Here is a 26,037-nt window from a genome sequence, read left to right on the forward strand (position 1 = left end):
TATTTATATAGATTTCACAAGTATCGCGATCGAAATAAAATCTCACGATCCAATGAAAAAAATAACATCCTTTTGGTATAGATTGTGATCATACATTATCCTCTTTTGATAAATTAATATGATCATTCAGCATTCATTTCTCTAATTTCTTTCATTCTTGTGTCTATTATCTCCTTTTATCTCAATGATATTCATTGGCAACTTTACGAAGACTAGTTTTATTGAAATTACAAATACTTCCAAGTAGAGCAGCTCGTTCGTTGGTCAATTTTGAGACATTATTTGCCACATCAATAGTTGCAGGCATCTGTGACGGAGGTGCTGGTATAGTACTTTTTGCAGGAACTCCATCACCTTGTCGCACATCTATAGAACCTTTAGTTAAATAGATTGTAACTTTATATAATTTTTATAACGTCGTTTGGATACATATTATTTTATTATATTTAATTTTTTATTAATTAGATTATTTTTATAAAGATATACTATATACTATAAATATACTATTCATTAAAATTCTATTATTACATGTATTCGAAATGTATCCAAGCGATAATTATATGAAAAAATGTATGAACGTGAATAATTAGTGTTTGAGTGATCATATGACCTACGTGAAAGAAATAAGCGTAGTATGCGCCATCAACTTTTGTGCCCAGCTAATATAAAGTCATGAATATTGATTAATGTTAATTTTTAATAAAGATTAATGAAAAAAGTAATTTGATACTTACGCAGTGATGGAGGCGTTAAAGTTCCAACACTGGTTGCTGTAGAAGTACTAGTAGGACTATCCGAACGTTCCGGACTCTTACCATTTACATGTTTTATTCCATTTGCACTTAATTGGTTCGCAGAACGTTGTTCTTGAGCTAATTTTTGTTCCTTCTTCTAGAATAATAGAAACATTTGTGTTTTCATTTTAAGAAATATATTAATATTTTAATACAATATTTAAATATAATATTTTTTACTAGTTTCTGTTTTCGTTTTTTCATTTCTTCCTCTGAACTCATCATTTCTTGAACTTTGACAAGTCTTTTTTGATGTCTCGCTACTTTTTGTTCTTCTTTTAGTCTTTGTTCTGCTTTGTTTACTGCTTCTTGTAGAGCTTCTTTCAAATGACTACTTAATTTGAAATGTGGTTTTTCTATGGATCCAACAGCAAATGTAATATGTTTTGCTGATTCAAAGAATGGGTGTTCTAATAAATGTGATATTGTTGGTAAATCCTGTTTCAAGGCTTCTGGTGAAAGTATCACCTCTAATAGACTTTTTAAAGTTAGATCGCAATACGGTAATTCCGAACACGTTGCTTCTAACAATGGTCTTCCAAATGCCATTTCATATAATACATGTCCAAAAGAATAAATATCTACTTGAGTCTGTAAAGAAAAAAAAAAATAAATATATATTTATATTGAGAAATTTATACGATATTTTTCTAATGTAATATGAAATATACCGTGGCATGAAGTTTACGCCTTTGTACAACATAAGGACGATAGAATGCTGGTAAACCTAAAAGACCATTTTCTATATCCAACAACTTGGCACATTTTTGTGTTAAAAGAATATTTCCTGTATGTAAATGTCCATATGGTAGACCTTTTTCATGAAGAAATCCTAAAGCTTCCAAAATCTAAAATAAAAATTATTTAGCTACAAAATCTATTATTGTTATCTTAATATGAAATATTATATTTTTACCTGGTAACCATACATAGCAATTTCAGGCACTGTTAATGATTTGGTTTGTTTTGGATTTCCATACTTTTTTATAAATGGTTGTTTAGGTTTAGTTACGCACAAAATGTCACGTAATGTACCCATTGGATAAAAATTTCTTATCATTAATGCTCCATTTTCAGTTACATGTTGATAAACAATTGGTTCTATATAATTATGCTTTAATGTTCCTAAACTTTTAAAAACACCTTGCATGTCTTTATCTTGCAGATGTTTATCTGGACCAAATTCTACCCATGCAAGTAATAATTCTTGTTTTGAATTTTGACGGTTTTTTACAGTATAATAATGTTTTCTTAACCGCCATCCCATATCAGGAATGGCTTTACAAACTTCAAAATTTGCATCGCTGCGTAAAGCTAATGACACCTGTTGCAAAGCTATTTCTGAAAATAAAAATTATTTATGAAAATGAATTAAATTTTAAATATAAATTGATTTAAAATAATTGATTTAAAATAAGATTTTTTTAGTATTTAAACATAATATTATTTACATATTATTTATTTATATACATATATCATATTACTTATACTTAATTATATTATTATATTCATTATTATAATTAAATCATACCATGTAATGGTGCTGTATAATTATCTGGATCTAAGAATTTTTTCATAGGAAGTGATGAAGCCAATATAGGATTCATTAGTATATTGTTTAAATAATTCTAAAAATAAATAAAATAATTATATTAAATTAATACTTAATAATTATAATTTTTTTTATGTAATTAATTTTTTATATAATTTATATAATTAACCTGTAGGGCTATTTGACGTTGAGCTATAAAGTCTGGTTCCATATTACCAATGATTTTCTTTGGAGGAAATGCCAGATCAATACCAGATATTGATAAAGCTGCATTAAGCTGTACAAAGTCATTGTAGCGTCTGCTAACTCTCCAAAATTTCTCAGAAAGTGGACCTCTTTGTGTTCTAATCACATATTCCTAAATATAATATAAAAATATATATTCATATCATTTTTGCATTAATAAATAACAATTTTTAAATAAATGTACAATTAAAAAATAAATTAATATATAATTATTTATAATATATTATAAATTCTAATATTTATATATTGTATATTCCAATAATATTATATATTATTTTTTCTATATTTTTCAAGCATATATATTTTTTTTTAATATATTATATGTACAAAATTAATTTTGACTATATAAATTTTATGTGTAAAAAAATATATTATAAAATTGTTTATCTTTAAAACATGCAAGAGAAGCATCCAGAATGTCTACGTCATCAACAATAACGCTCGTCGATTTAACGATACGAGATTGAAGCGAAAATCCGACATATATGAAGATCATCTTTTATCGACCAAATGTCAAAATATACGTATTAAGCGTGCACCGTACCGTATGTCCGTCGATTGTTCTTGCATTTTCAATGACGCTCGTCAGCTTTTCTGTATCATCTAACAGCACTTTATTTGTATATCGCTTCTCAAATAAAGCCATTGATCATTAGTCCGACAGAATGCAGAGCCCGTGCGGGGCGAACTGCGTATGGCTAGCGCATATTTTTCGTAAGTCGCCATACATGATGCACTTTTGCATCATTGTAACATTGGTCAATGTATTATATACAATTATTTTAAATGATTCAATAACAGATTCAAAAAGATGCACCGATATTGATTAATGTTTTTTAATGATCAACACAAATCTTATTTAATGAATTACATTTCTCTTAGAGCTTAACACCCATCTTTCACCATTTTATTATATACACTTTCGCAGTGATGCCACACAATCAGATGACCACACAATAAACATAAAATTTCTATATTTTATATTCATTGCTTATTTTGAGTAAATTATAAAAATTTCATTCCAAATTATTTATAAATAATTAATTATAAATTTAAAAATAATTAATATAAATTTAATTATATTATGAAATAATCAAATAATTAAACAATTTATTAACAATTAAATTTTTCATAAATTTTTATCATAGATTTCATATTATTGATGAATTTATCATGTTATCGATTAAAATGCCAGATTATTATATTTATGCAATTAAATTTATCCATATCATAAATGTGGTCATGATCTAATAACAAAATATAGAAACTGAGTCTGACTAAATTATAGATAACAGAATAAAATTGCATTTGAGTAGCATACATTATACAAAATTAGTTGGATTAGGATATTTTAAATGTTTCTTTTATTTATATTTATATATATCATAACTTTTGTTTTTGTTTTTATAACAATTAAGAATATAATAAATTGATAGAAAAAGCGAATTTTCATTTATTTATTACTTATTATTTCATGTTGGCAATTTAGATTCTACAAAATAATATTATTGAATTGCTTGCATTATAAGTGTATTTAAATCTTCGCGGGTCGGATATGTATAAACGCGACGTAGTACTTCATTGAGTCGTCACAACTTCCGGCCATAGTTTTGCATCCTTTTTTCCGAACATCGTCTGCCGTTGTAATCATTACACCGTGGTGATAGTTCAACGAAGTGGAGAAGTGTCAGAAGTGGCGAGTGTCGATTCGTTTTTCTTCAAAATTTCCAAGAAATGATAGTTATTCAGCCAAACATAGTTCTGTAACAGACAAACAAAAGTTATCATCTCTTACAATCAGACGTGCAACGAAAATCCTGCGATTTAGGGAACGGATTGTGAAATTTCTTCGAAATATTCGCGACGTAGAGACATGCTGTAATACATTAACTGCTAATGATGGCACGATTCAATTTTCTTATGACCAGACATATGAGACTCGAAATATTTCCCGTTGGTTCAGGTTGAGGGTTGCCTTATTTATACAGAATAAACAGCCCTTGCTTGCTTGTCGGCGCGTGATCCGAACGTTCTACGTCGGTGTTCTTTTTCTATCGTTTTTGAATCGCCGCTAGCGTGTTAATTAAACAAACAAACTGTGGCCGAGATAGTGTTAATCGGATACGGCACAAGAAAATCTGGAAAGGACGTGCGAGTCGATGAGAAGAAGGAGGCGGCGGAGGAGAAAGAGGCAGGAATTTAGGATCATCGAAAGATATGGAGAATAACGACGAAGCGCGCACTGTGGCTGATCGTGCGTCGACGTCAAAGGAGGAACCCTTAGAAGCCACTGCTGATGATGATTACGGCTGCGAGCATTATAAACGAAAATCCAAATTTGTTGTAAGTACCTCAATCAGTTTTTTTTTTGCAAATACATTTATAATCCCCCTATTTTCGATTTTGATCACGCAGATGTTCAATGATCAATTCATGCGTTTCAATTATAAAAAAACATACTTTTCTTAGATACCGTTTGTAATACTTCCGTGTCTTTATGTTCATATTAACCATTTTTTGAATTTGTTATAATGAACGATGATCTTGATTTTATTAATTTTTAAATTCCTTTTGTTTTATATCATCGTAAACATATATATTTATTAAGATTTCTGATTAATTTTCTAGTAACAATATAACGAATGGTTATAGATCTTTTTCATGTATATTATTAATTGGGCCGTTAAGTGGTTGTAAGTACGTCACCGATTGACAGTTAATTCAATTAATTCACATAACAACATCCTACAGATATATGTATATATTTTAAATTAATCAATGTAGAAACGAAAAATTTTATATGAGATTGAAATGAGACTTTTTGTAAAACTTTTTATAATATAATTTTTGTGTGCGAATATTATAAAATATCAATAAAGATTTATTGTTTATACGTTTGCGTTATATTATAATTGTAATCCTATTTAAAATCACTGAATAAATTTTGATTATTCGATTATTTTAAAAAAAATAAAAATATTTAAAAAATCTGCATGGTAAATTAATAGTTGACAATTATAGATTTATAGTCGGTTATTTCAATGAATCTTCATTCAACTAATAAACCGAATTTACATTTCATAAGAAACGTTTTGAGCGCCGCCTAAAACAACAGATAAAATTTGAAAAGCATTTATAGAGTAGTCTATTTGAATATCTATAACGCACTATAATAAAAAGTTGAAAATAAAAAGTTTCAATACCTTAAAAATTATTCTTGAACTTGAATAATCAATAATATTTATAATTTTGGATAAATGTTTCTAAAATAAACGACGTGCATAGCGGTCTTACAATTAACAACTAACACCGAAATCGCTTATACACGAGCTTTTCTTATTCATTGTAAACGCGACATGCATTTCATATGTATGTACGTAGCAAACAAATCGATGAAGTTCAGCATATGTTGTGTAATGAAACGCCCTCTCACAGTGTTGCTTACCAATTGCCGCGATAAGTCAAATATCATGTGCTGTTACCAGTGACTAGTTTTTCTAAGTTGTCTGAAAAAAAGTATAATTATGATTTTACCTTTTTTTTTCATTTCCAATAGATATTTCGTATTTTGCAATAAAATATATCAGATTTGTGATTTACTTGTCTGCTTACACGATTTGTCTTGTTTACCTGAACGCATAAAGATAAGACACTTAAATTTTTGTTATTCAAATATTATTCAGAGAGCACCGTGAATAATCTATATCTTATGATCGAGAAAACATGCATTTATTATATCTTACTAAAAAAGCAAACCATATATACATAGTAAATCAGTAATATATTTAATTATACTTTGAAATAATAATTTTTCTTCAAAAATTCAAAAATTTTTAATATTCAAAAATTGCATTAAATAATTCTCTTATATATAAAATTTTAACTTAATAAATAATTTATAACTTAAGTAATTCTTGTATTAAAATTATGATGAATTATTGATATATATGCTTTGTGGATTTTAATAATTTTTAAATATGTTAAAGATTTTAGAACAACTTTTTCTTATATATATAATCGTATAGAACTATCGGTTGATTTTAGTTTAGTTAGTTGATTTTCGAGATTAAACAAACAACTTTACAAAAAATAGTTACTAATACTTGAATGTTTGAACATTCTGAAGAAATATCTATCTTTTGATTCATAGTACATTTTGAATACCGATCATAAGTGATCGCATTTAACGCACATGTTGCTATATATATGTAAAAACTAAAACTGATAGTTATATGTATAGAAAAAAATTGTTTAAAATTTTATTTTTATATTATATTTATAATATATATAATAATATTTAAAAATAATTAAAATTTATGATATTATATCGATAAGTTAACATAATTTTGTTATGAGATTTTGTGGAACTTTTATTTAATTCAATATAAATAATAGTTATTTTAATGAAATTTCAATTCATAAAAATTAATATTTTTCATAATTTTTTATATAAAATAATAATTCAAATAAAAAATTAATACCTATAAATTCATATTGAAATAATTATAACACGTGTTACGATACACGTGGAAGATGTGAATGTGCGCCATCTAATAGAAATTCAATAATCATGATAAAAGTCAATTACATATTATGTTGAATCGGTTATTAAAATGTTAATATTAAAATATTCCATCGACAATCAATAAGTCATTAGAACATGGAAAAATTTTATATGAATCATTATAGATTTTCTTAATAATGGAAAAATTTATATATAGTTATTGACAATTATAAATGTTTTTTTAACTTGATTCATGTGATTAATTCTTTCGATGTCGCTGAACGTACTAGCATCACATGCGGAACGAGTTTCATAATGGTATGTTATCATGTTCTCTGCACGCTGATCACCGTACGTTGTCGAACAGTTTTGCCGAACGCTTATAAGCGTCTGCTGCATCGAAAGGGTTAGGGATCAAGGATGGATTCATATGGGGGCTAATTGGATTATTATCTAAGACCTTCGTTTTCTAAAGTGTCCAAGAAACATCGATGACACTTTTCTAGCATTTTAATTGAAAATTTGAATTTAAAAATATATGTAACATTTTTTAAAAGTAACCAATAATATTTATTATTTTTTAGACACCATGTTGCAACAAGGTATATACATGTCGATTCTGTCACGACAAAGAAGAGACTCATACAGTAAATAGAAAAGAAGTCACAGAACTGATATGCGTTTTATGTGATACTCGTCAGCCAGTACAAGCCACTTGCCAAAATTGTGATTGTCGATTCGGTAAATATACATGTCTCGAGTGTAATTTATTTGATGATGAGGACAAAAATCAGTATCATTGCGATGGCTGCGGAATATGTAGAGTCGGCGGTCGCGACCGATTTTTCCACTGTGCCAAGTGCAACATGTGTTTACCAGTTCAATTACAAAACGGACACACGGTATGTAATGTATAAATTTTGATTAAATGCCAATGAAAGTATTTCTATTCTCTATGATATTAGCTACATTTAGCTAAAACAATTGTTTATTAATTTACTGTAATAAATATATATGCGTGATTTGATGAAATGGTAGATAAAAAGAAATTTCAATTTTGAATTATAATCATAGAAAATAATTCATATAAATCAATACTTTGTTTCATATTTTCAGTGTGTAGAAAATGTTTCTCATGCAAATTGTCCAGTTTGTCTTGAGGATATTCACACAAGTCGTATACCTTGTCACATTCCAAATTGTGGTCATTTGCTTCATCGCACATGCTTTGAGGAATTGTTACATTCAGGACATTATGCGTGTCCAACTTGCCAAGTATCCCTTCTAGATATGACTGATTTATGGAGATTTTTGGATATGGAAGTATCATCAACACCAATGCCAGAAGAATATAGGGATTATAAGGTTGATATTCTGTGCAAAGACTGTCATGAGGTAAAAGAAACATCTTATTTTAAATATTTAAATTATATATTTATGTAATAAAAAAATAATGAAAAATTAAATGTAATCAATGAAACAATTTTTTAGGAATCAACAGTAAAATTCCATATTGTAGGTTTGAAATGTTTGAATTGTGGAAGTTATAACACTTGCAGAGTTAAAGGATCTCCTTCTCCAGGTTGATATTAATTAGTAATTATTTAATTTTTACAATAATAATATTTTTAATTTTTACAATTAGTTTCTATGTATTTTAAAAAATTTTTAGCAGATCCAGATACATTGGACTAAATAATTAGTATCAACATTATGAATAATGAAGAAAAATTATGCAGAACATAAAATTCTGAGTATTACAACGGGAAAATTATGCAATTCCCGCGAGAAAGTGTTGCTTTTAAGCGATTGAGAAAGACATTAGAAAATGGCCTCTTTGGCATTATACCTCTTTATTTGTTTTTAGTGAATTTATACATCTTTGTTGATTGTTTTCAGACTTTTTATAGATGTTATTTTATTAGGAGGCTGAATATAGTGACTGAAAATGATCAGCGCTTATATTTTTAACCATGAGACATCGAAAATTATTCAATAATCACGATTTAAATCGTGAATTCATTTTAATTCAAATTATTAAGAATAGTAGATTCATTTTACGAAAGTATATTAATTATTACACATAATGATAGTAATTCTAAATGAAACAGTATATAATATATTATTGGCGATTCTCATTTTGTTATCGATTGGTGACGCAATATGCATGGTATCACCCATTTCTTAAAATTCTTCTCGCGCTGTTATTAAATAGAATTTAAAATAGAATTTTGAACATTTCATGATGCGTGACTTTCTTTTGATGCAATCTTTTCGTAAATGCTATTTGATCAACATATACCGGTAGTGCTAGTCAAAAAATTTCCCTCTTTTAGCTACTATTATAATCAACAGCTAAGAGTTCCTTTATAATACATATAGTTCCCCGATGTTATATTACACAGTTACATGTAGAGATAGAAATCAATGAGATTATTACTAATAAGATGCATTTTATTTCTTAATTAATTATTGTACGCGCAATTTTCGAAAAGATCGCCATCTAGTCAAAGATCACTTAAATCACTTTTTAATACAAATGTTCTATATATAGAAAAAAAAATGCGCGGAGGAATCTCAGATAGTTGGGTGACGTAAGCTGATATCTAATACAATAATTTTTTGAAAATATACGAAATAAATTTATATCGTAAACCTTCAAAATAAATCGTGAGATTTCAAGCTTCGACATTCATCTATCGAATTTTATCGGGCATTACCATCATGTTATTGTAAATTAAAATGACCATAATTATAAATTTGTGCGTATAATTAGGCATCTTTTAGTGCACGCGTTTAAATATATATTTTTATGGATAAAAAAAAAATTTGATTTTATATAATTTGATATTAAATTTCATGTATCAATCATAATTAATAAATATTTAGCATAATTCATACGTAATAGAGGAAATATTGTATTTTAGCATAATAAAAAAATTAATATTTTTAATTTTTCCTCCAAGAAAATGCGTATAAAATACTATAAACATGTTTAACTCGTTTAATTCGTTTTACATGAATTAATGATTCATGTTGTTAGACATTTTAATGTCTAATTATATAAAACGAAATAATGGTATTTTACTTTATTTCAATTATATTTTTGAAAAAATTTTTAAAAAATATTCAATACAGATGAATAAATTGGAAGCAGTATTTTTTTTTAAATTAAATTTACTTAAATAATTAAGAAAAATATACTTTATTAATTTTTTTTAGCTTTAAAACAAAATAAATATAATATAATTAATAATAAAAATTAAATTCTAAAGAATATATATTATACAGGGTATTAATATATTTGTGGAATATATATTTTTAGAGATTTTAAAAATCAAATTGAAAAGTTGATATAAAAAAATTTCAATTGAAGCATATTCATTAAGTTATAAGTTGTATATATGTAATTGAAATTTACATTAGATGAAGTGAGACTCTATCATAACTGTATTGCTTTATCTAAAAATTTCGATTGCAAACTTCAATTATTTATACAATAATAAATAAGCTTCAATTGATATTTTTAGATATGAATTTTTGTGTTTGTTTTAGCCTCTAGATCAAAAGTGTCCCATGAATATGTTAACACTTTATATATAATTAATAATTCCTAAAATTTAATATTAATTTTTAATATTATAATAAATTTTTTTAACTTGATCTCAGTTTTAATGAGAGTCCCAAATTCTATATACCATTGAAACATATTAAGAAAACGCGTGTACAGAAAGAGCTTTAGAATTATGTTTGACGCTTATTACATCGCTCATAAACATTGTCATATTGTATTCAGTTTGTACGCATATACTACTGAGTAATCTTATCATCATTCACGTTTAGATATATTTCGATTGCTAATATGAGATAAAGCGTATTTGTGCATAACATTCTAAAGGACATGTTTAAAATATTAAAATATGATACGATGTTTCAAGCTCAAATAAAAGAGTTGGTAGGCACTCTTGATATACCTCACCTGATTGTGAGATTTTTTTGATTATTGAATCTTTTTCAATTGTTTGTTGAATAATATGTATATGGCTGTTTATTGTATAAGCACTTGTATTATTCATTTCATGGCATTCCAAGTTTTATAAAAGACGTTAATATACGCCGAAAATTGAATTATTGTTATTGTTATATATGTAACTTGATTTAAAAAATTATTAAAAATTATTAACACATAATTTGATTTAAAAGCATAATGTGAGAAATTATGATATATTAAATCAAATTATGATCTCTTTTAATTTAAAAATAACATTGTGCTGGTTTAAAAAAATATTACCAATTGTTTATTTTTTGGTGATTATTATCACGTCTTTATTATTCAATTGTAAATTAAATACCAGTTACAAAGGCTCTTTGTACATAACGGCCGCAATAATGCTTTTGTTTTATATTATATAATATATATACTATTGTATCAAATAAACCAGCTATTATTTTATTCTTTTATCATTCGTACGAATATGATAAGAAGTTGCTACTTTATATGGCAAAAATTTTTTCATATTCTAATAAAAAATAAATTGTTTTCAATATTAATTCACACAAAAATTTCTTTATGTAAACACTATTGACTCCTGATGTCTCTTTAAAAAATTGCATATAAATTTGTAATTTGTACTATCAGGAATAAGTATGTTTACGCAAAGAAATGAGATTTTATTTCTTTTTTCTATATTCATCACTATCTATATGCCAATATAATAACAACTTCCTATCAAAAAAAGGTAGAAATATCTTGCTTTATTTTTGTTTTTGTGATTTATTTGTGGTCCACATATATCCTACTGAGAATGAATCATAAATATAAGTATTTATAAAGCGTGACATTTCTTCTCTTTTTAAAATACAATTTCAGATGCACTGTGGATTTTTCATAAAAAGAAAATTCATTTATTTGTATACATATGCTATGCATTAGAATATCTCAATTTTATATCAATTATATGATTCATAAAAGATTATTCTAATGCATCCATTTGTATTCAACCTGTAAAATTGCCTAATAGATTTATTTTTTCTTTGCTTTCCTGTGTTTTTTTTTTTTTTATATCATGTGATAAATTTGATAGAAAAAGGCTATATTCCTTAAACGGAAGTGCCGTATTATTTTAATTACGACTAGTTTAATGTCGCATTTTTTGTACCACGAAGTGCGACTGAGTCCCCATGTTTACAAAAGGACTCTCAAAAATTCAAAGAACGAGGACGTAATGGCAAGTATCCATGACTGCTAAGGAATCGTCGAGCAGCTCGCGTCATTTCGATTTGATCGCGTGTACGTCCACATGCCACTGTTGCCCATTGTGCTTCTAAATGTACCTGCAATTAGAACAAATCAAAAATGAAAATCAAAGTGAATGGCATAATTATGATATTAATATCATAAAGTAATAACATATACAAAATGATTACATTAGCAATATTTTGAATATGACGAAATGAAATATATAAAACTATCTCATATTTAAAAAATTAAAAGCTAAATTCTTTTGAATTTTATATAGGTAAGATTAAATTAATTGAACAACTTTAATATAAACTATAAAATATATTTAATAGTTTTGAATTATACATTTAATAATTTTATTATCCTTACACAAACTATTTAATATTTCAAGAGATCAAATACTGCAATGAAATTTGATCTATAGCAACAGATGGTTTTCCAGTATACGAAAATTAAGCATTGGAGCGATGTGAAAAGAAATTTGACACGAAAATATCAAATCTCTAATGCAGCTAACCCCATTAAGGAGATACAGTGAACCGATTCTAGAATTAAAAAAACAACTCACCTTAGCACGTTTGACTGGCCTGAGCGGCAAGGGGCTGAGGATACAACAGGGACTGTCGAATGCATCGAATGTGATCGCTCTCTTGGCATTAGGCTTCCGTTGTACGGACACAAAGTCGTGGGAAGTCTGGAAAGGATAGACACACTAGCTACAGCCGGCGAGTAAAAAGAACGCATATAGAAAATACTCATTTGAAAATTATTTCTTTTTTCTTTTTATCAGAAAAAAATATAAGATCAAAATTTCAGTTTTCAGAGACATAATTGAAAGATTTAAGAAAAAGAGAAAGAGGAGTTGTAAAGAGAGAAAGAAACGGAGATAGAAAGGATATATAGTTATAGAGAAATAAAGAGATTATGGAAATTTATTTTAGTATTATTCAAAAAATTATGAAACTATATTGTGAGCTTGTCCGTTTTATGCGTTCATATTTTCTTTCTAGGGCACGTTTCATATACATGCAAAAAAAAAACTATCACGTTTCATTATAAAATGACTAGGCCTTTTGTATTTTCTTTTTTCTTTCTTTTTTCCTTTGCATGATTGCGAATCGATTTCGAAGAGGAGCATTCGCGACCAATGGAACCACTGCTCAAAATTGTTCTTTGGATTTTCGAGACAGGATAGACAAGGAAGATACTTTGGTACGCTAGGCCAGGCCTGTATAAAGACATTTTACGTTTGAGTTAGTTTTAAACATGCGGCAACTCAACATTATTATCGAAGAAACTAAAAAAATATATATGTAATATATATTATATATTAATATATAATAATAAATAAACGCTATCTTTATATGTATATATCCATATAGATATATTATATATAATTATAGACGGGATATTTATGATTTAAGGATATTTAATTAGGCAAAGGAATTATTAGGGTATACAAGTATTATTATGTTTCATGCTATATGGATCACCGGTGATCCATTTTTTCCGTTTAGATTATTATTATTTTTATTATTATTGAAACATAAATGACTAAGGAGGCGAAATTGAAACTGCAAACATTTAATATAATCAATGATATTTTGTAATTAAATATTAAATAATCGTACGATGATACTTAAATACTAATATTTTATTACAGATTTACATAAGTACACATGTTTAACCTGTTGTGCACAGGATTCTTATAATAATTTACAAATATTTAAAATCAGGAATTCTTAATAATTATTATTAAAAAATTTCAATATTATTATTATTTTTTTTTAAACATGTATCATAAATAAATCTTATAATAATAAATAAATCTTATAATAATAAATAATAATTTGGTTTTTCACCGGAATAAATATGTTTTCAGTTCACTTCGCTTCCAAAATATCAAATAAATGTACACGAATAATTTACACGAATAATTTATATAATTAAATATTAACAAAAAAAAATAAAATGATAATAAAACATAATTTAATTTTTTGTAAAATTAATTGTAGAAAAAGAAAAATGAAACAAACAAAAACGAAGTATAATCATCTGTACACATCAAATTATATATACGTTTAATAACAAAGAGTACGGATATTTTCAATATAAAGACAGACAATAAATATCGACCAGAAATAAATATTATAATACGCGCAAAAATATAACTTAAGTACCTCATAACGTTGGCTCTTTTGTGATCATTTTTATATTTTTTATATTTTTTTATTTTAGTGATTTAATTAATGATAAATAATATGAAACGTTTTGTTTTTTAATTCATGATCATAAGTTTCGCTCCAAGCAAAAAATTATTAGATATAAATAATTTAACATGAAAAGCATACGCGTTGACAAAAAAAAAAAAAAATAAATTAACTATATAAATAGATTAAACTGATATTCTACACCATTATTAATGTTAGTCGTGTTACTTTATAATTATATACTTAGGATCTAAAAAAAGAAAAAAAAGTCACTAATAATCTTTGGATTGAATGATACCGGATCGATAAAAAGAATCGGTAATAACCAGTCTAATAGATATAAAAACAAGGTTAATTTCTCGCGCGTCGTTTAATATTTAGTCATAAATTATAAAGAAAAAGAAAGAATTGAAAAAAAAGAAAGAAAAAGAACAAGGCATATTTAACGTTAATCGAAAGGCAGACAATATTGATTAAAATATATTTAACAGATTTTAGAATTTAAAAGAAAAAGACAGTGTTAAAATAAGAAAGTTAAGAAAAGGCCGGCTAGCGTGTCTAGAGGCGATTGGTACGGGAATAATACCAGGATAGGGCTGGTTGAGTTTGAATATATGTTTGAGTATGGATATTCTCTACCTTTATGGGACTAGTCCCTGCTGTTAGGAAACTGTCTTCTAATGCCATGGATGCTGGTGAAAATAATACCGATGTGTCCAAACTTTTACTCTGTAATATAAAACGAAATAAATAAATAAATAATTAAATGATATAATTTGTAATCTTATAATGTAAAATATCTTTAAATATTCATATTCAACTTACGGGTGTTTCTACAACGAAACTCATTTCGGAATTATCTTGAGAAGCATTTGCCCAAGCTTGAGAGAGAGCTTTGCGTGCTCTCTTTCCGCCAGGAGCACTATTCTCTTTACCCCGTCGTCTAATTGTACTATAACCAGAATCTTGAAGAATAGTGCTAGTTCCTACTAAACTTTCACGATCGGTTTCCTGTTTGATGATCTCGGTTAGAGCATCTAAACGACTGGGGGTAGCAGGTAACTGAGTAGTCGCGCCGCTGCGCCGTTCTAATTCTGCTAATGCATTTTTGAACGGTGTTGGTGTCCTCGGCGTATTGCCATCTATAATAATAATAATAATAATAATAATGTAATAATATATAATAATAAATATATAAAAATATTATTATAAATAAAATTTTGCAAATCAAAAAATAAATAAAACATACCATTTTGACTTCGTCGAAGACCAGTGGGTTGTGGTGTGGTGAGTGGACCAGGGCTGCTGCCTTTAGGAGTGCTCGCTCGTGGCCAGGAAGATGTCTCGGGACTCAGACTGTTCAAAAACTGTGACGGGCTGAATGGCAATTGTTTAATGGGTGTGGATGGGGTGGTCTCACCAGTCTGTTGTTCCTGTTGATTTATTATTAAATAATCAGACTGGCTCACATTATCAGGAGTTTCTGTCCTCTGTTGAAGAATTTGGGTATTTTTACGTCGACGTAGAATTGGGGGTGGACTACTCCTTTCTTTCTCCGTTACAGCACCAGAAATCTCTTCCAAATCTGGCATAGGCATTAATCTGATTTCTGAATTTTTTGAACTAGTCGCTTCACCTTGTATTTGCAAGTCGAAATACCTATAATAGTAGACGTTAATAAATAAATAATTTTTTTCAATTATCTTTGGAAAATTTTATATTTTTTTTTATTTCATTCATATCATACTTTGTGAAGGGTGACATTTGTGCAGTCTTGACTCTAGAAAAGGAACTTCCCGTTTTTGAAGGGGAGTTTAAACGAGATTCATTATTATGCGACCGTTCATTCAGATTCAAAAGACCTTGGAAAGTCTGATTATTCTGTTGATTATCCCAAGTTCTACTCCATTGCAATTGATCAATGCCCAGAGTATGTGGCTGTACATTAGTCAGAGTTGAGGTATTGTCATTATTCGTTGATTTTAAACAATTCTGATTGGAAATATCCTCTTCTGGACAAAGATTATCCTTAGAGGATATTGATGCTTCTATGGCTTTTCTTCTACCTCTCCCTATTAAAAATACTTATTTTCATTAAATGTTTCATCTTTAATAATCTTCTAATTTCTAATACATAAAAATACATTCTAATTATTAAAATGAATTAATTTATTTTTTAAATTTTGTATATCTATTGGAATTAAAAAATGGAAATTAACAAAAAAGAAGATATTGATTATTGATTAAAGAATGAATGAATTATAAACCTCTTGTGCTCGTGGATCTACCCTCTTCAGTTTCATATTTTCTTCTCATAGTACTATTCCAATGATTTTTTATGGCATTGTCAGTTCTGCCTGGTAGTAATTTTGCTATTTTTGCCCATTGATTGCCTACCCTGCGGTGTGCTTCTACAATGATCCTATCTTCCGCTTCTGTCCATGCTGTTTTTTTAATACCCGGATTCAGATGATTATGCCATCGTTCTCGACATTGCTTTCCAATACGACCTTTCAAATGTCGTGCAATTAATGTCCACTTCTTCGGTCCGTATCGTTCTACTAATTCCACTACTTTTTCGTCTTCCTGCAAATAGGATTATTATTATAATAATATTAATATAATAATTATTAATATATTATTAATATAATTTTTAGTTATTTATATATATATATATATATATTTTGATAATTGATACTATCGAATATTGAAATTGATTCATAAAAATTCGATAATTATCCTAAATATTATCAAAAATAAATAATATTAAGAAAGTTTATAATAAAAGAATTATCTTAAGATTCTCCTTTCAATAATAGGATGGAAAATCAATAAGTATCCTGAATCAAAATATCATATTATGATATCATAAATATCATAATATTTTATTTTTATAAATTATCCTATATTTTAAAATCTCATATTAATTAATCTTAATTATAAAATTTCTATTAATTTAAAGCCATTATATTGTTAATATCAAATTCTTTAATTGCAAAATATGCTTCCAATTTGTAGCAATCATATGATATAATATCACATGAATCGTATTAAAAATAATTATTTCGATTTTTCCTTCATTCATTCATCAAATATATGAATAAAAATTTTTCATCTTCCAATAGACTATCTAGCAAACATTACCAAATAATTACCAAATAGCAAAAATTATTGCTGATTATCTGATATAAACCTATGTTACATAGATATGTAACTATGATTGCTTGAGAATGATTGAAATCATTCTGATTCAAATATTATCAATTGCTTCCAAAGAATTGCCATTTTTTCTAGCGCCTCTCATCTTGTTGATTGTTACCAAAATCGTCTTCAACAAAGTCTTCATGTGGACAAATTCACCGGAAGGCAAGCCCAACTCATGGAGTAATTTCTCGAAAGCAAATAGAAGTATCGAACAGAGAACGAAGTGGTAGGTCGAGAAGACGGCGGAAAGGAAAGGAGAAGAGGATTCACGCGATGCATGATGACCGTCGGTGCACAGAGGAAAAGAACGAACGAAAAGAAGAGGAAAAAGAAAGGGAAAGACAGAGGAGTAAGAGGAGGTTGCACCGAGGACGCTCCCATACCATGAAAAATCAGGTACACACCAATGTGGCCCTCCATGACGGCGATGTCAGAGGCTTTACTTGCCCTTGGCTGTTGCCAAGTGCATTGGCAAGACGGCGATGCAGCATCTCTACAGACCTCTCGTGGCTCTTTTTCTTATTGCATACCCCACCGTGGCGACCCTCAGCGGACAGACGGAGAGCTTTGCCTCCGCTACGTGTAGGCGTATGTACTGTGCAGGGCCGTGCCGTTATGAATTTGAACCTTCGAAATTTAAACGAGTCGGAGAAACTTGATCGCTAATCCCTTAGAAGTGAGGCAACGAGAATCTTGAAGCATTTTTAAATGAGTTTGGTTCAAGTTTGATTTTTATTGACTATGATGAAATTGATTAGGCTTATGGTGTGATTACTATTGACGCTAATAATGAATCTATATAGTTTGCAATACTGGAGACATCTAGTGATCAAAAGAGGAAGCTCTTGATATTTTTTACTAATAGAAGGTAGGATGTGTATGTATTTTTAAAATACATGTGAAGAGATATATGTATTATATATTATAAATATTATAAGAATATTTTAAGAGAATGATTTTGAAGTTTTAATAAAATATCAAATCTATTAACTACTGATTCGTGTGAATTATTAAAAAAAAAAGCTTCTAATCCGAAAAGAGAAAGTTCTGCAGAACCATTATCCAACTTTTAATTTAAAAGTCTTCTCAGTTTCATACTATCTGAATAGATCTAGTCGCGATAGATGAAGAGGGTGTAATGGATCTTTACTTTCATTTGATGTGGACTGATTGGCCTCTATTGAAAATCAGGTTAATTGAATTTCATTGATTTTTCAATGATACAATATAACTATTCAAATAAAGAATCAAATAAAATCATAAAGTATCGCTAAATGTCGATAAAGACCTCAAATACTAACTACTATACAAGATATTTATGATAATCAAAACAATGAATTATTATTTAAAAAATCATATTTTAGTTTCAAATTCTGAAATCCTAAATATTAAATTTTTAAAGTTTAATAATAAAATATAATAAAAATTAGGTTTCTCAATATTTAAAAAAAAAATTAATTAATAAGTTCTATTAATTTAATTCCATTAATATACCTCTTTTGTCCATGGTCCTTTGACTAATTCCGGATTTACGACCTTCGCCCATCTCTGCTGGCATTGAACATCACTTCGATCCGGAAAGTGGCTGGCTATGGCGTCCCATCGAAGCCCAGTGCCAAGTTGTTCAGCATTGCTCACTAACTGTTTTAATACAGCATCCTGAAATCCATTTGAAACAGAACATAAGTATATTAATCATATACATATACATATATATTATGCATAGGAAATAATATACAGTATGAATAGAAAAAAGATTGTGACAAAAGTCCTTTGAAAATGTTCTAAAATAAGTATATTTGAATTTTATATCGCTGAGCATTGATAAAACTTATGAAACTTTATTAGTGATAAATATAATTCAAGTTAGTGAATGAATAATTTCAAGTTATTTTAAGTAAATAAGCTATTTAAAGTAAATATTGTATTTATTCTTTTGAGATATGTTAAATTAAAATAAAACTGTGTTAAAATATTATGTTAATAAATTATTAATTGTTTTTCAAAATATGATGATTTATATTTCATATAATGATATATAATTCTTAGAGAAGAATTTTTAATATTTATCAATACTTTTTTTTATCAAAAGAACAGTAAAGATATTTTTATGAGAAAGATTAAGTATAAATAATAAGAAAAAAAGATTAAATGAACATGAAATATTTACTACTATTGCAACATTAATTTCTGATATAGATAGAGTTGCGAATGGAAATTAAATTAAAAATAACTTTAAAATTATAGAAATAATGAAAATATTCCAAAATAAATTGTGAAACTTTTTATTTCACAATTGCATCAAATTAAAAAAAAAAAGAGAAAGAAAGAGAGAAAGAAAAAAAGGAAAAAGGTCATGTAACAAATGCATAGGATCGATAGGTCTGTGATATTTCCCACGGGAAACCATACGGCGTTCTTCGTACTCTATGGCTACGCATATGACTATGGGGTAGTTGAGGGCATCTGCCCGCGGACGTAACTCGTTGTAGAAGGTACGAAGGGTGGACCTTTTTTCGAGGCCTGTGCTCATTGTATCCCTCCCCTTTTGCGTTACATCTGATCAAAGTCACAGTATGATGACGCGGTCACGTGTACATTCTCGGAAATATCGAGCTCTTGGTTAAAGAGGAAGAGAAAAAAAAAAAGCATAGAACATTGTTTATCGTGATATGCACTATAAATATCATTGGTATAATCTAATTTATATGTATACCAATTTATGGTATAACTTTCTAAAATATTTTTTATAAATATATTTTAGAATATATTTAAAAGATTTTTATCTTTTTTAAATTATAATATTTTATAATATATTTTAAAATATTTTATAATAGAAATATTTAAATATTTAAATTAATAATATTTAAATTTTTTTATTATGTTATAATTATATTGTTAATAATTAAAATTTAAATGTTTCATTAATAAAATTAATTTTAATTAGAATATTTAACATTGAAATTCGCAATTACCTCCTCTTTGGTCCATCTTCCTTTGTTTATATGCTTTCCCTGCCCATGATTGCTTGCATTTGTGTTCTGATTTTGAGATTGATTATCGGCTCCACGACAAGCAATAGCATTGTATTCATTGTCAGATTCTCCGCCGCTACTAGAATCGTATCCAGATCGCGATCTAAGAAAAAAAGAAAATATTATGTTTTCATAATTTGGAAATAAAATTAAATTTGAAATTTAGAAATTCATATTTCTAAATTAAAACTGCATTTTTCTACACAATGATATTTATTACTAGTATCTTTTCTTTTTTTATAAAAAAAATTGATAAATAAAATTGACAAATCAAAAAAATGCTAATATCTATTATCTAATAACTTTTGTTAAAAATATTTAAAGTTAGAAATGATACAAATGATTTTATCATGCCTACATCATGAAACCTTTTATGATCTTTTATCTCTTTTTCTTAGGACTATTAATTTTAACATAAAACTATGATTCAAAATGAATATCAAGATTCACAAGATCAAATGTGCGAACATGTAACGGATATAGCTATTTTTTGTAGAATGGTGAAGATGGGAAATCACGGATGGCTGACCATCCGACCTGTGCGTGTTTCTTCCTCTTCTTTGTCGAAGAAACTATCGCGCACTCGTTACCCCTTTGTTCTTCACCCTTGCCCTAAACCGCCAACCAAGAGGCAATCTTGACCACAGTCTGGCCAGTGTCAGTTTTTGTGGTTGCTAGTGGTTTATTCGTCTTCTTTGTCTTCAAGGATTTCCTGTCGTTATTCATTCTCACCCTTTCTTCCCTTCACTATTTTTTAATTTTTTCTCTTTGTAAGTTTTTAATCAAACTTAAAAAAAAAGCAAATTTATCTAAGTGTATTAATTTATCTAATTTATCTATAAAAAAGAGAAAAATCTATTTGATTAATCTACTTAATTAATTTAATTTATCTTTTATATAAAATTTATATAATATTGAAAGCGTTAATAAAAATATAAATTATTCATTTGAAAGAAATATAAATAAAATATTTATAAAGATGTAATAAAAAAATTTTCTAAATAATTTTTATAAATATTTTAGAAAAAATACATATGTAAATAATTGTTTATATGATTAAATAAAAATATTTTTAAGTCAAATATTTTTTCTTCAAAAAAAAAATTCTTTAAAAAAGAATTTCCATTAATCACAAAGTATCTTGAATATAATTTTTTCTATATGTAGATAGTAAAAGCTTTTTTACATCAGTCAAGCTCATCTATAATAATTCTGTCAATCAAACAATATTCTCAAATTTCAAAAGTACTTAATTCGAATCTAATAGTATTCATTTCATTTATTTAAAAATATTTAAAAAAAATATTCTTATTCATTAAATTTTAGTATTCCATTTTAATATTTTTTGTTGGAACAAAAATGCTATTTTAAATATGTTTTTCTATACTTTTAATTTAATTTTATTAATTAATTAAATAATATTATTTATTAATCTTATGAAATTTCTTTAAAGACTTTCTTAGAAAAAACATTACTGATATAAATGATATACTATAGTAATCTATAAACTGACTTCAGTAGTAAAAGTCAAGAAATTTATGGAAGAAACAAGCCAGAGTTCATGTTACACAATACTCAAATGCAATTAGTCCAACACTTGGCTCGTCATCTTAACGTATTTACATTCCAACCACTATAGAGTTTATGTTCGCAGGATGACGTAATTCGTCGACGATAGCCGGTCAGTTTGAGATGAAGTACACATGTATATATTCTCCTATATATCCCACTACATAGAGAAATCAAACGCAACGGCCGACCGCTTGTTATGTTTACTGTTTCAGGCAGACCACGACCGCGTTTCCGCTGCAAGCAGCTATGTATATCGTATGAACCTTTGCCAAACGGCGTTCGTTTAACCCTTTTGTTTCGTCAGAACTGCAAAGATACCGCTGTGACGTCTAAGTGAAACGATGTACGTAAATTCACGAATCATTAAACATTATTCATATTTATTTTAGAAAAAATAAAAAATAATGTAATGATTTTTAATAAAAACAGAAATATTATAATAAAATGTAATATTCAATATATCTGAAAATTAGCAATTTTTTGTAATTACAATTATTTTATTAACTTTCAAATTTATAAAAAAAATTATTATAAAATAAATAATCAAATAATATGCAGTATATATTTAAAGTTTAATATGTAATATTTTTATAAAAATATAATAGATGTAATTATAATTATAATTATAATAGTAAATATATATATAGTTGAAAATGTATAGAAAATTATTTTATTTTTTATTTTCAAATTGGCATTTAGACACCAATATTATGTGTTATTGCTATAATATTTAAAATTCATAATCTTTAGTGCTAAAAATGATTTAAAAAATTAGTGCTTTTAATACTAAAAATGACTTAAAAAATTAACTAATAAGCCAATTTAATCATTTTATGATCCAAATATTAAATTGATAAATTATGAACTTTTTTTAAAAATAGAATTTATAACATAATTATATTCGTTGATGAACATTATAACAAAAAAAAATTGCTATTTATTACAATGATGAATTAAAAAATAAAATTTCAATCTTGGAAATTATCAGTTATCTTTGAAAATTTGATAATTTAATCTAAATTGATCGTCGAAATCAATATTATTAATTTTATCTTATTATTAATTTTATTATTAATTTTATCTTATTATAACAATAAATTAAAAAATAATATAATATCAAAAAATATCTCTTTGGACTGAAAGTAATGATAACAATAAAATTTACATGAATATATATGTCGTACTTATGTATATATGTTTGTGGCATGCTATATCATTTTATAATTTTCTATTGTACTTCATTAGTATACATACACATATATGTTTTTCTGTATATATAATTATTCTTTTTTTGTATAATATCTTTTTTCTATATATATAATTGCTTAAAAGTGAAAAAAAGAAAAAGAAATATATATTGAGACAATAAACTAGAAATATAAAATTGAAATTTTTTCAAATTACTACCATTTATATTATATGTTTTGAAAAATATATCCTGATAAAATTTTCATATTCTTTTTATCTTTACTTCTATCTTTATCATGTATATACAAATGTATTTTACAAACATTTTATTCTATTCTTCTATATTTTATTTTCTTTTTGTGATGTACCGATGTTCAACAGCGGAAAGAATGATTATCCTTAGCAAGATTTCCTGGAAATCTCTACTCATCACTGAAATATTATGATAGAGCGATAGAAGTCTCAAGAAAATTAACGATAAGTCACGGAATTAATTCACAATTTGTTAATCAACAAATCAATCGTTCCTTTTTTAAATATCTATTCGATTATCAATAAAATCTCGAATAAATATTCTTCTTTTTATTGCTTCCAGTTTTCGTATTCTTCATACGACAAACGTTACGAGACATGCGTGCGCATATTTATTCTGGCACACACGTGGCAACAGTGCTATACAGGAAGCACGCGCATTTCATCTCCGCAGCTGTTTTTACATCGGTAAGAGAAACTCGTATAAAACGCAAACTGATATACCTTGTAATTCAGCATCTAATTGACGGAGTCTAGCAATGCAATCTTCGTTGTTCAAATATACTGACTTTCTGCAGGTGCACATATGTTTACGTTCCCGGCTAAGGACAAGTCGAGAATATGTTATGAAGCGTTAAGTCGCGAGGGAATGCTAGGAACCAAAAGGGGAGTGCCGTTTAAGTGGAATGTCTCCTGTATACAGGACGCGTCGTGGAAAAAAGTGAATGTAGCGAAATTCGTGAAACTATGCAAATAAATACTTGGCAGTGATTTGTTGCTCGATTAGCACGTGATAAGGCTGATTGAACAGCTGTATTGAATCTTATTTTTTTTTAAGGAAGACTTCATAACCTTACTATTTAAATTTAAAAATAGAATTTTAAAAATTAAAAGTCATTTCGATTATATTATTGTAAATCATAAAATAATTATTGTATGTGTTAATTTATATACGTGATTTTTGTAAATAGAATTCATGAATAAGAAAGAATAGATTTTTACAATTTGAATGATATAATATATTAACAATTATATAACCATAAGCAATATTGTTCATGCGGCAAAAAGGTGCAAACTAGTAAAATTCACATAGAGCAATATGTTTAAATTTCAAAGATGCGATGGAGTTCCATGACAAGCTAAGGTATCCAATCACAGTATATCTCTATATCTCTAGACGACGCGGCTTCCATGAGAACTAGCTAGATATTTAATCAAATTTTGATACCGAATTCTTAAATTAACAGAGCTTATAAGAATATCACTTTTATGTATAGAATTAAGAAAAAAATTATATTTATATTTAAATATAAAATTTCGTAATTAAAATTATATTTTTGCGCATGTATAATAATAATTATGTGAAATAAATATAATCTTTTTTTAGAGGTTGATGGAATTTCCTTAAAAAAGATATCTTCAGAATGTAAGAATGGAATGTGTAAATCGCATTTTTGTGCATCTTCCTTTTCACTTTCTATTTTGTATGTTTGACCAAATGAAAGTCTGAAAAAGCAGAAGCAGAACGTGCGTGGAATGCCAGAATAATCATCCGGTATTTGACTGTGGCTTCATTCAAATTTAAAAGTGAAAATGGAGAAGACGGCACAAACTACATACACGTGATCTTTTTCGTCACGTGTGATCTAATGTCATCTATGTCATACATAGACACATTTTTATATATGAAAATTATATTGACAATTATGTAATAACATTTTTGATAAATTAAATATGAAAAATTCTATTATTATTTTAATAATAAACAAATAATAATAAAGAATAAAGATTAAATAATTAATAAAAAACTTTTATACAATAAAGTATATATAATAAGCAAATAAGATAAAATAAATGAAAAAAATCTATTACTTAAATTACTTAATTTTACTTAAAAGAAATATAATATTTTTTATGTTAGAATATTTCTTCTAGAATATTGAACTTTTGTAGCCAAATCTTTACCTATTTAGTCGTGACACGCAAAAAAAGGATAGAAATAGCGCTGGGAATCGCAAATATATACTCGAAGACGATCAGTATCCGTTCTTTTTTTTTTTTCACTGTGTTACGTAAAGGCTTTCGCCTTCGTGGAAGTTCTAACGGTCGCAGGCATCCTTGAGTTTAAATCCCGAGGCACGTGGCTGAACGCAGGACTTCCTCCGGCATTCTCACGATCCGCGAAAATATGTGCCCATTCTGTATATATATATATATATATATATATATATATACACA

At 27.1% G+C, this 26,037-nt stretch overlaps 3 protein-coding genes and 2 long non-coding RNA genes across 21 annotated transcripts in view; 2 read left to right on the forward strand and 3 right to left on the reverse strand.

Moving 5' to 3' along the window:
* Window positions 1-3,541, reverse strand: LOC102673575 (PX domain-containing protein kinase-like protein). 4 transcript variants are annotated; one of them, XM_006624518.2, is made up of 9 exons: window positions 3,137-3,541; window positions 2,516-2,704; window positions 2,326-2,422; window positions 1,711-2,135; window positions 1,466-1,642; window positions 975-1,385; window positions 735-891; window positions 615-659; window positions 1-366 (listed from the first exon to the last, which is right to left on the reverse strand). In XM_006624518.2, exons 1-8 carry the CDS (start codon window positions 3,236-3,238, stop codon window positions 643-645), a joined length of 1,575 nt encoding a protein of 524 aa, XP_006624581.1. In that variant the 5' UTR covers window positions 3,239-3,541; the 3' UTR covers window positions 1-366; window positions 615-642. The 4 variants fall into 4 exon arrangements, with proteins under 4 accessions (XP_006624581.1, XP_006624580.1, XP_006624578.1 ...); XM_006624517.2 differs by having other exon boundaries at window positions 1-375; XM_006624515.2 differs by lacking the exon at window positions 615-659.
* A 503-nt stretch (window positions 3,542-4,044) lies between these two features.
* On the reverse strand, window positions 4,045-5,991 carry LOC102675426. Its single transcript, XR_422886.2, has 2 exons — window positions 5,796-5,991; window positions 4,045-4,353 (listed from the first exon to the last, which is right to left on the reverse strand). It is a non-coding gene; the product is annotated as an uncharacterized LOC102675426 (long non-coding RNA).
* LOC102675198 (RING finger and CHY zinc finger domain-containing protein 1) lies at window positions 4,350-8,915 on the forward strand. Of its 5 annotated transcripts, none has more exons than XM_006624528.1 (5): window positions 4,350-4,935; window positions 7,681-7,998; window positions 8,213-8,491; window positions 8,588-8,692; window positions 8,769-8,915. In XM_006624528.1, exons 1-4 carry the CDS (start codon window positions 4,810-4,812, stop codon window positions 8,681-8,683), a joined length of 819 nt encoding a protein of 272 aa, XP_006624591.1. In that variant the 5' UTR covers window positions 4,350-4,809; the 3' UTR covers window positions 8,684-8,692; window positions 8,769-8,915. The 5 variants fall into 5 exon arrangements, with proteins under 5 accessions (XP_006624591.1, XP_031370488.1, XP_006624590.1 ...); XM_031514628.1 differs by having other exon boundaries at window positions 8,772-8,915; XM_006624527.1 differs by having other exon boundaries at window positions 8,588-8,678.
* A 2,489-nt stretch (window positions 8,916-11,404) lies between these two features.
* LOC102674624 (myb protein) overlaps window positions 11,405-26,037 on the reverse strand; it is a 36,823-nt gene continuing 22,190 nt past the window's right edge. For 2 of the 6 annotated variants that reach the window (XM_006624522.2, XM_006624521.2), the window contains exons 2-10: window positions 20,728-20,890; window positions 19,247-19,411; window positions 16,816-17,134; window positions 16,296-16,620; window positions 15,798-16,207; window positions 15,374-15,690; window positions 15,188-15,277; window positions 12,907-13,032; window positions 11,405-12,430 (exon numbers count right to left, since the gene is read on the reverse strand). In XM_006624522.2, coding sequence (XP_006624585.1) covers window positions 12,296-12,430; window positions 12,907-13,032; window positions 15,188-15,277; window positions 15,374-15,690; window positions 15,798-16,207; window positions 16,296-16,620; window positions 16,816-17,134; window positions 19,247-19,411; window positions 20,728-20,890 — 2,050 coding nt within the window. In that variant the 3' untranslated portion in view covers window positions 11,405-12,295. Of the gene's footprint in view, window positions 12,431-12,906; window positions 13,033-15,187; window positions 15,278-15,373; window positions 15,691-15,797; window positions 16,208-16,295; window positions 16,621-16,815; window positions 17,135-17,528; window positions 17,580-17,908; window positions 17,945-18,135; window positions 18,313-19,246; window positions 19,412-20,727; window positions 20,891-26,037 lie in introns of those variants that run through there. The other 4 variants (XM_006624524.1, XM_006624526.2, XM_006624523.2 and 1 more) reach the window with 4 other exon arrangements.
* On the forward strand, window positions 18,301-24,636 carry LOC102674323. Of its 5 annotated transcripts, none has more exons than XR_422882.2 (8): window positions 18,301-18,428; window positions 18,511-18,620; window positions 18,862-18,943; window positions 19,335-19,438; window positions 22,442-22,492; window positions 22,572-22,702; window positions 23,929-24,267; window positions 24,378-24,636. It is a non-coding gene; the product is annotated as an uncharacterized LOC102674323 (long non-coding RNA). The 5 variants fall into 5 exon arrangements; XR_422881.2 differs by having other exon boundaries at window positions 22,442-22,468; XR_422883.2 differs by having other exon boundaries at window positions 22,442-22,468; window positions 22,576-22,702.

Source organism: Apis dorsata, unplaced genomic scaffold, assembly GCF_000469605.1.
Source record: "Apis dorsata unplaced genomic scaffold, Apis dorsata 1.3 scaffold_1085, whole genome shotgun sequence".
Classification (NCBI taxonomy): domain Eukaryota; kingdom Metazoa; phylum Arthropoda; class Insecta; order Hymenoptera; family Apidae; genus Apis; species Apis dorsata.

Coding starts and splice junctions, on each gene's coding strand:
- LOC102673575 (XM_006624514.2), bottom strand. CDS start 3,238: ATGGCTTTATTTGAGAAGCGATATACAAATAAAGTGCTGTTAGATGAT. Junction 2,705..3,136: donor GAACAATCGACGGACATACG/GTACGGTGCACG, acceptor TATTATATTTAG/GAATATGTGATTAGAACACA. Junction 2,136..2,325: donor TTATACAGCACCATTACATG/GTATGATTTAAT, acceptor TTTTATTTTCAG/AAATAGCTTTGCAACAGGTG.
- LOC102675198 (XM_006624527.1), top strand. CDS start 4,810: ATGGAGAATAACGACGAAGCGCGCACTGTGGCTGATCGTGCGTCGACG. Junction 7,999..8,212: donor AATTACAAAACGGACACACG/GTATGTAATGTA, acceptor TCATATTTTCAG/TGTGTAGAAAATGTTTCTCA. Junction 8,492..8,587: donor TGTGCAAAGACTGTCATGAG/GTAAAAGAAACA, acceptor ACAATTTTTTAG/GAATCAACAGTAAAATTCCA.